Source organism: Pseudonaja textilis, chromosome Z (assembly GCF_049901715.1).
Source record: "Pseudonaja textilis isolate UNSWEBS1 chromosome Z, rPseTex1.2, whole genome shotgun sequence".
NCBI lineage: Eukaryota > Metazoa > Chordata > Lepidosauria > Squamata > Elapidae > Pseudonaja > Pseudonaja textilis.
This window is the reverse complement of record NC_142008.1, coordinates 75,940,058-75,948,757: the sequence shown is the minus strand read 5'-3', so window position 1 is coordinate 75,948,757 and position 8,700 is coordinate 75,940,058. Positions and strand designations below refer to the sequence as shown.

General features: G+C 37.2%; 1 protein-coding gene across 1 annotated transcript; it reads right to left on the bottom strand.

The window, feature by feature from the left end:
• Nucleotides 1-7,240: 7,240 nt before the first annotated feature.
• Nucleotides 7,241-8,158, bottom strand: LOC113437290 (protein FAM200C-like). The gene has a single exon (XM_087917174.1). The coding sequence runs from the start codon at nucleotides 8,156-8,158 to the stop codon at nucleotides 7,241-7,243; it is 918 nt and encodes a 305-aa protein (XP_087773300.1).
• Between the last annotated feature and the right edge of the window lie 542 nt (nucleotides 8,159-8,700).

Here is an 8,700-nt window from a genome sequence, read left to right as displayed (position 1 = left end):
ACCTAGGAGGCTTCCCTGAGGCCCAGGAGGCAAAAAAACAGGATGCGGGGGTTGCTGTGCCCCATGTCCCATTTTTGCTCCCAGGAGGCTTCCCTGAGGCCCAGTAGGCCAAAAAAAAATTATCAAAGTTATCATCAGATAATTTTGAAAAATAATCCTCATTATATTGGATCATTTAAACCTCTATAGCAGTGATGGCAATTGGATTTCTTGGAGGCCAAATCAGCATTATAGTTGTCCTCCATGGGCTAGCCCAAGGGGGGAAGACAGGATAGATGCCCGTAGCCCCCCCCCCCCCATGCCCCATTTTGGCTGGCAGGAGGTTGTAGGAAGGCATCCAGGCCAAAAATGGGATGCAAAGGACTGGCCCGAAGTGCTTCTGCTACCAAAAATGGAGCATGGGGGGGCTGCTAGCAGAGGCACCATGGGCCAGTCCTTTGCTATTTCCAGGCCAGCCCTGTGGGCCAGATCTAAGGATCCTGTGGCCCAGATCCAGCTTGAGTTTGACACCCCTGGTCTATAGCATTAATTTATGTCATAGTTACCTTGTACAATTATTTTTGTTTAATAACATACAAAGGTTTTTTTTTAAAAGAACAGCTATTTATCCTACCAGTATTTTCTGTAAACTAATGTATTATTTCAAATAAAAAAGTAATATATGGTTTGGGGAGAAATAATTGAACAACCACATAGTAGAATCTCAGTTCTGATTTGTTGATTCCCTGAGTTACCTAATAAATGTATAAAAGTAGTTTCAAGTTTATTTGTGTTGCCTATTAGTCTATAAAGGTGATTTGAAAGGTCTTAAGAGATTGCATGGTTGTTAATTAATTGTGACAGCAAATCACACATTATAAAGTAGGCCAAGTCATAAATTACTAATAGGTTGGAAGAGCCTTTGAAGCTCACTTGCTCTTCTAACTCATTTTAGGTACATGTAAAAATGTTCATCATATTGTTGCCTTTGAAATTTTAATAATTTGCATGATTATCTTTTATTTGTTTATAAAATAATAATTTACCATTTTAATTGCTTAACAAAACAAATGTGTACCTAATTATATTTGAAAAGATAAAATTATAATTTTGTTGTAATGGTTACAAGGCAAAAATAAAATGGGTTTGGGGATAAAAGTTAGGCTGTTGGATAACTGTTTTTAATTTATAACCATGGTTCATTTATTTGATAAAGTATCATTTATTTTCATAGTTATATCTTAATTACAAGAATTTTCTTAAATCACACATTTCTATTTTTAATGGAAAATGTATATTTGGGGTTTTAAATTTAAGCAGTGAAAACTAAAATACTTTATTAAGAGTAAGGTAAAAGAATATGCATGTAAAAATATAAACATCAAACAATTCCAGGCAATTCCTAAATTCAGACACTATCTAATTAATGGAAATAATCTTATACCATGGAGTTCTGCAAACAGATTTTCCCAGGAATGTTTCCTGGGTTTTTTTCAAAGGACTTTGGTTTCCTGGTAACATAGGTGACTAATTCTGTAACATGGTCTCATTAAATGCTGCAGAAAACTGTTTCAAGACATCATGTGATTGTTTCATGTAAGCTACCATAAATTGCTGCCCTTGATTTCAGAGAGATGTCTATATCTTTTGGTTAATTTTAAATTATTGATCTTGTAATAACACAGTTTCATATTTGTTCAATATTAAATTAGTGTTTTGTTAGACTGTATTGGTGCTCATATTTCAATTTATTTCACATCACATCCCTAATCTTTTCAGCCCCAATACATGTAATGATTTCAATTTGTCTTAATAATCTGGTGTAAATCCTAGAGATTTATAGTTACTAAAATAAACCTTTGGTTTACTTAGATAAACCCCAAATGATTTTCATGCTTACAAAATGATGAATTCATTTAAAATAAATTCCCCAAATCCTTTGTGCTGCAGTTTATTTAATAAACTGTTTCCCTGCATTGGCTGTGATCCTTATTATTCATTCCTTATTATTGCCCACCCACCGGCCAGGCTGGCCTGAAAGTGCATTCCCCACTGCAAGCAGCAGGATCCAAGGCAGAGGGCAGGGTGAATGGGTGGCAGCCACCCAGAGGGCCGGTAGAAGCTGAAAGAAGGGATGCCCATGCCTTTGATGGCGACCTGTGCCAGAGCATCCCCTCGGCTTGGCCTAGGATGAAATAAAAAGGCCCTGATCTTTCCACAGAGGAAGGGAAGTTTTTATCGATGCAAGAGCATCGATCGAGCATGCCCCTCACCGTCCGTCTCTGCCCATTCGTGGTAGAGCAATTTCTCCCTTGCTGGGCATTAGCCAAGGGGAAGCAGAAAAATCAGTTTTTATTCCTTGCTTCTTGCCATTCTAGATTGAAAATTCCCCCTAGCCTTGGCCCAGACTCTTTATTAGCTGCAGTTACAATGAATCACTGGCATTTTTCTAGCAGCCAACTCCATTCTAGTTGCTTTTTGAATCCTGCTGTTTTTTCCTGTGAAGTATTTAACAAAGCAGGTTTTTCTTTCCCACCATCACATTTGCTGAACTGTAATCAAATTGTTTGAGGCAGTTTGCACTATTTTCCGGGCAGAGAATTGTCTAAAATGCATGTAGTAGTTTTCATATGGCCAGTAATTCTAAGTAAAATTCTAAATAATTTAAGTATACATAATGAAATTCTCTGGGAACAAGAATGGATTTTTGCAAGACATTGAGGAACAGGAACAGAGAAATATTCCAGTCATATTTTGTAAGTAGTTAGTCAGTGAAAAGGTAAAAAATGAAATAAATAGGATTGAGTCTTAATATCAGGAAAACAAAGATAACAACAGCAAATAGACATAAGACATTTAAAATCAATAAGGAGGGAATTGAATTAGTTCAAGAATTTATCTTCCTTGTATCCATAATTGTTCATGATAGCAGTTCTACCCCTGAAATGATTAAAATGAATAAGATCTGAAAATGTAGAGATATTGATATAAATATAAAGAGCAGGCTAACAATTAGAGTAAAAGTTTTCCCTATGATGTATGGATTAGAGCATTGGACACTAAGAATGGCTAATTGAAGAATTGGTGCTTTTGAAATGTAGTGTTGGTGTAAATTTTTGCATATTACCAGCAAAGAACATGCTGCTACAAAGTTGAACATCTAACAATTGAAAGAAGCATTTGCCTACAAAGTCTCCAAGAGTCAGACACTAAATGGGTAAAACAACAACAATAATATGGTGGTTCTTCTATGCTATCATATTTATTTGTTTGTTTGTTTGTTTGTTTGTTTTATCAAGCGATTATAACAGGTATAAGTATAAACATAGTTTATACTTGAAATGTATACATATAAGAAGAAAAAAACAATAGGACAGGGAAGGTAGGCACGTTGGTGGCTTATGCACGCCCTTACAGACCTCTTAGGAAAGGGGTGAGGTCAATGTAGAAAGTCTAAGGTTAAAGTTTTGGGGGGTTGGGGAAGAAACCACAGAGTCAGGTAGAGTATTCCAGACATTGACCACTCTGTTGCTGAAGTCGTATTTCCTGCAATCAAATTTGGTGCGGTTTACCTTGAGTTTGTATCTACTGCATGCTCTTGTATTGTTATGGTTGAAGTTGAAGATTACCCATAACAATAAAGAAACTCAATCCCCAAAGAGATCACTCTGGCAGAAAAACAAATCTGGTCACGTTGCCAACTTCAAAAGCCAATACAAAAATTTATGCCACCAGATAAAGACTGAATGCACCAATTATCACATTAAACAAGAGGAAAACCTTCTACGCACCAATTCCACCTGTGCTTTCTACAATTTTGTAAACAGCAAACTTGAAGACTCAAGATCCATCCCACCCCTGATAGGACCTAATGGTAAAGACTGCAACGATGACACCATTAAAGCCAACATCTTCAACACATTCTTTGGCTCAGTATTTGTAAACAGCAATGGATCATGCCCAGTATTTCCTAGCCGAACCACAGAAAACTACAATGATCTAATACATATCGATTTTACAGAAGACAATGTTGAAAAAGCACTACACAATCTAAAATCATCTCTATGTATTGGACCAGACAGAATATGCGCCTACTTCTTAAAAAAGCTATCCACTGCCATAGCCGAACCTCTAAGCATAATCTTTGAAAAATCTTTCAAGACCAGCTCCTTGCCAAAACTATGGTTACAAACCACGGTCATCCCCATTTTCAAAAAGGGAGACCCCAGCCTAGTTGAACATTACAGACCTCTTTATGCTGCGTCACCTGTAAAGTCATGGAATCAATTATTAACCAATCCATTATCATCCACTTAGAGACAAACAACCTACTCTCTAATAAACAATTTGGTTTCAGAAAAAAACTATCCTGTAATCTGCAACTTTTACACTGCAAAAACATATGGACTACACAACTCGATCAGGGCAAAACAATAGATGCAATCTACATAGACTTCTGTAAAGCCTTTGATTCAGTGGTACATGACAAACTACAACTAAAACTAAAATCTTATGGTATCTCTGGACAACTGCATAACTTGATAGAAGCATTCCTGTCAAACAGACAACAAATGGTCAAAATTGGGAGTGTCCTATCAAATTCTGTACCTGTCACTAGTGGTGTCCCCCAAGGCAGTGTTCTAGGACCAAGTCTTTTCATACTCTACATAAATGACCTCTGTGATCATATTAAGAGCAACTGTGTTCTCTTCACTGATGATGTAAAGCTGTTCAATACCACAGACAATATGGCTACCCTTCAAAAAGATCTTGACTATGTATCAGAATGGTCAAACAAATGGCAACTTCAAATCTGAACAAATAAATGCTCTGTCTTACAAATTGGCAAAAAAAACCCAGAAAATAAAATACAAGCTGAATAGTCAAGACCTTGTTGATGAGCCAAGCTCTGTAAAGGGCCTTGGAATACTCATCTCTAATGATCTAAGTGCTAGAGCCCACTGTAACTGCATAGCCAAAAAGGCATTAAGAGTTGTTAATCTAACCCTACGTAGCTTTTTCTCTGGTAATATCACACTACTAACTAGAGCATACAAAACATTTGGTAGACCAATACTCAAATACAGCACATCAGTCTGGAACCCACATTACACAGTTGAGAAAGTCCAGAAATATTTCACAAGAAGAGTTCTCTACTCCTCTACTCGTTGTAGAATGCCTTATGCCACCAGACTTGAAATTCTAGACCTAGAAAACCTTGAATTATGCTGTCTTCGGTCTGATCTAAGTATGGTATATAAAATCATACATTGCAATGACTTACCTGTCAATTAATACTTCAGCTTCAACCATAACAATACAAGAGCACACAATAGATACAAACTCAAGGTTAACTGCACCAAACTTGATTGCAGGAAATACGACTTCAGCAACAGAGTGGTCAATATCTGGAATACTCTACCTGACTCTGTTGTTTCTTCCCCAAATCCCAAAAACTTTAACCTGTCTACTATTGATCTCACCCCTTTCCTAAGAGGTCTGTAGGGGGCGTGCATAAGCGCACCAACATGCCTACCATCCCTGTCCTATTGGTTCTTTTGTTTCTTATATGTACCCATTTCATGTATTCATAACTATGTATATACTTATACCTATTATCTTGTAACCGATTGACAAATCAAATAAATAAATAAATAAATAAAATAAAATAAACTGAGTTATATCAAACCACTAGGCTAAATTTTCCACTATTGATGCAGCATCTACTTTTAAAATGTCTATCTCAGTGGTGCCCACAGCAGTATATCGGTACTTCTTCCTATTTGAATTCTCTGGGTTGAGTAATTCTTCTATGCAGATATGACTCTTCCTATTTTCTTGCCAGTAGCAGTGCCTTATTTTGTTTTTATCATCAGTACTCTGTATGAGCAAATATCTGGGGGAGAGATGAATCAGCAGGGGAAATAGTAAGCAAAGCGCTGAAGAAGGACCACATGGAAATTTGCAAGATTATTATCCATCTTGAAATCTAGACTGAAATGAAAGTTCAATAAAAGCTGGAACTGAGTCATTGGATAAATTGAAGAAAATAGCAGTTTCTAATGCCCATAACTACCACTGATACACATTCAATTGTGTTGAAACCCAAGATACAAGTACAACCCCCAGTCTAATAATATAATAGTTTTTCACCAAACTATTCTCATTTCATTCTCCTCCTCCAAAAACATTTGAAATGTAGCTTATCTTTCTCCCAAACAGATGCTTCTGCTTCAGAATAACAATGCTATTTCTTTAGTCCAGGCTTGCTTGGGTAACAATCTGGAAGTCTGTGGCCAACATACAATGAATTTCATATTTTGTTATTGCTCAAGAATAATTTCATTATAATTTAAATGAATTGGGGTGTTCCTTTTAATATCAGGTGTTGGCAGGAGGTGGTATAATTTTAAACTCCTTGGTCTATTTCACCATTTTGTCCTCCCATAAAATTTTGGTGAGAGATAGCTATAGCTAATAACCAATAGAATATATATTTTGATTCTTGGGAGTCTAGAGTGCAGAAGGAACTGTGTTGTCATTGGCTGTAGTTCAGGAAAATGGCAACAATCAATTCCTAATTAGTCGGTTTGGGTATCTCATTGCCATTTCAGCTATGGTTTTCCATCTTAGCTCTTTGAGGAACTGGAAGATGGATACTTTAGGAATCTAATCACATGGAGTGCCTATATGCATCTGTTACATTGTACAAGCCATAGGATAGTTCTAGGAGAAACTTAGTTCTGCTATACACCTGTCTCAACTAATTACTTGCCTACAATGGTCTTACAACCTCAAACATTGAAGCAGTGCTCCTCCTCTAGATGCCTTGAGCAGATATCAAGAATACCAGAAATGAATACTAATTTAAAATTCAGAATTAAGTTTTATCTTTTACTGTGCTTCTTAGTTTGGCAGTGAAGGAGGAGGCATCTCTAATATATTGTGGTATCCACTGCAGCTTTTGCTGATTCAGTTTCACCTTGTTGCTGCATTCCTAAAACAGAAGATTTTTTTTATGCTCACAAGTGACAAAGTGGAAGTCTCTTCAATTTCACTGTGGAATTGTGAATAAAAATACAGAAACTGTACCCTTTAGCCTATTCATTCTTCACTTTCAACAGTGGTTAGAATAGATAGGATAATTTGGAATAGACAATAACCACCACCAGTTGCAAAACTGACTAACCAACTACAAACAGCATGTAGCCAATGAACTTCTGTATGAAGCAGCAAACGATCAAAATCTTCATCAGAGCTCTCAGAATAGTCGATCATTGAGAGCATGTACTTTAATTTTGTTCACTGCTGTCATGACAGTGTGTAATGACTTGTTCAAGCGATCACTGAGGTTTTTTGCAACCAACTGTTGGCGATGAATGACACAGTGAATGGTAAAGACATTTGGCATTGCTTTTTTCAAGTAAGCAACACACCTAAGGTAGCAACCAATCATTGATGGTGCTCCATCAGTTGCACAAGCAAGTATGTTGGTTAGTGGAATTTCCTTTTCTTTGAAGAACTCCTCAACAACATGAAATATTGACTCCCCTTTAGTATCTGTATTTAGTTGCCTCACAAATAACAACTCTTTAGTCAAACTTTCATCTTTAATAAAGCGCACATAAGCAAGAAGCAAAGATTCGTTGCCTGGCAAAGTTGATTCACCCAGCTGTAATGCAAAGTCTGTTGTTTGTAGTATGCTGCATAATACATCTTCCACATTCTCAGCCATTTCATCTATGCCTCTTTGAACTGAATTGTTGCTGAGAGGAATTGTCTTAATTATATCATGTGGTGACTTATGCAAAACAGTACTCAGAACCTCACTAATGGCTGGTAGGATGAGTTCTTCACCAATAGTATATGGCTTTCCAGACTTAGCAATCAGCAATGAAATGTTGTATGATGCATGCAAACCGTCAGTGTTTTGTTGGGAAGCATTAGAAAACATGCGAGACAGTGTTGGGCGCTTTTGAAATTTGTCACAAAGTGATTGAAAAAAAGTTAGATTCTTGTCTCCCTTGTCAGGATGTGCCTTCTTCAAATGTTCATTCAGTCTGGAAGGCTTCACTGCCTCATTAGAAAATACTTTCCCACATATTAGGCACTGTGGCAACTTCAGATACTCCATACTATATTGTCTACATTTTTTCTTTGATTTTTCTGCTTCTGCCATTTCTGCTCTGAAAATCAGAATATTTACAATATGTGTATGTTCACATCTGGTTTGAAAAGAGTTACAGTTGTGGGGGGGGGGGGTTAGTAGAAACCTGCTTTTTAAAACCAAATACAAGTGGTCCTTGCTTAATGGCCGGTTGCTTGGCAAGTGTCCTAATATTTATGACTGACCTCCCCAGAGGGAGTTTTGGAGTTTTGACAGCCATGCACACACATACACACACACTCCCTTCTAACCCTGCTGGAGCAGGTCATTGGACTAGAAGTGAATAGAATCTAGTAGTGAATAGAATCTAATCAGAGATGCTTTGCTGATTCTTGTTCATTTGTTTTATGTCCGAGCGGACCGGTGCCCCAATTAAATGGGGTGAGCCTGAGAGAAGGAAAGAGAGAAAGAAAAAAGAAAGAGGGAGGTAAAGAGAGAGAGAGAGAGAGAGAAAAGAAAGAAGGAAGAAAAGGGGAAAGGGAAAGAAAGAAAAGGGACAAAGAAAGAGTGGGGGAGGGAGAGGGGAGAAAGAGAGAGAGAAAGAAACAGAGAAA

Bases quoted from the DNA above. Each gene is read 5' to 3' on its own strand.
- LOC113437290 (XM_087917174.1), bottom strand. From the start codon at position 8,158: ATGGCAGAAGCAGAAAAATCAAAGAAAAAATGTAGACAATATAGTATG.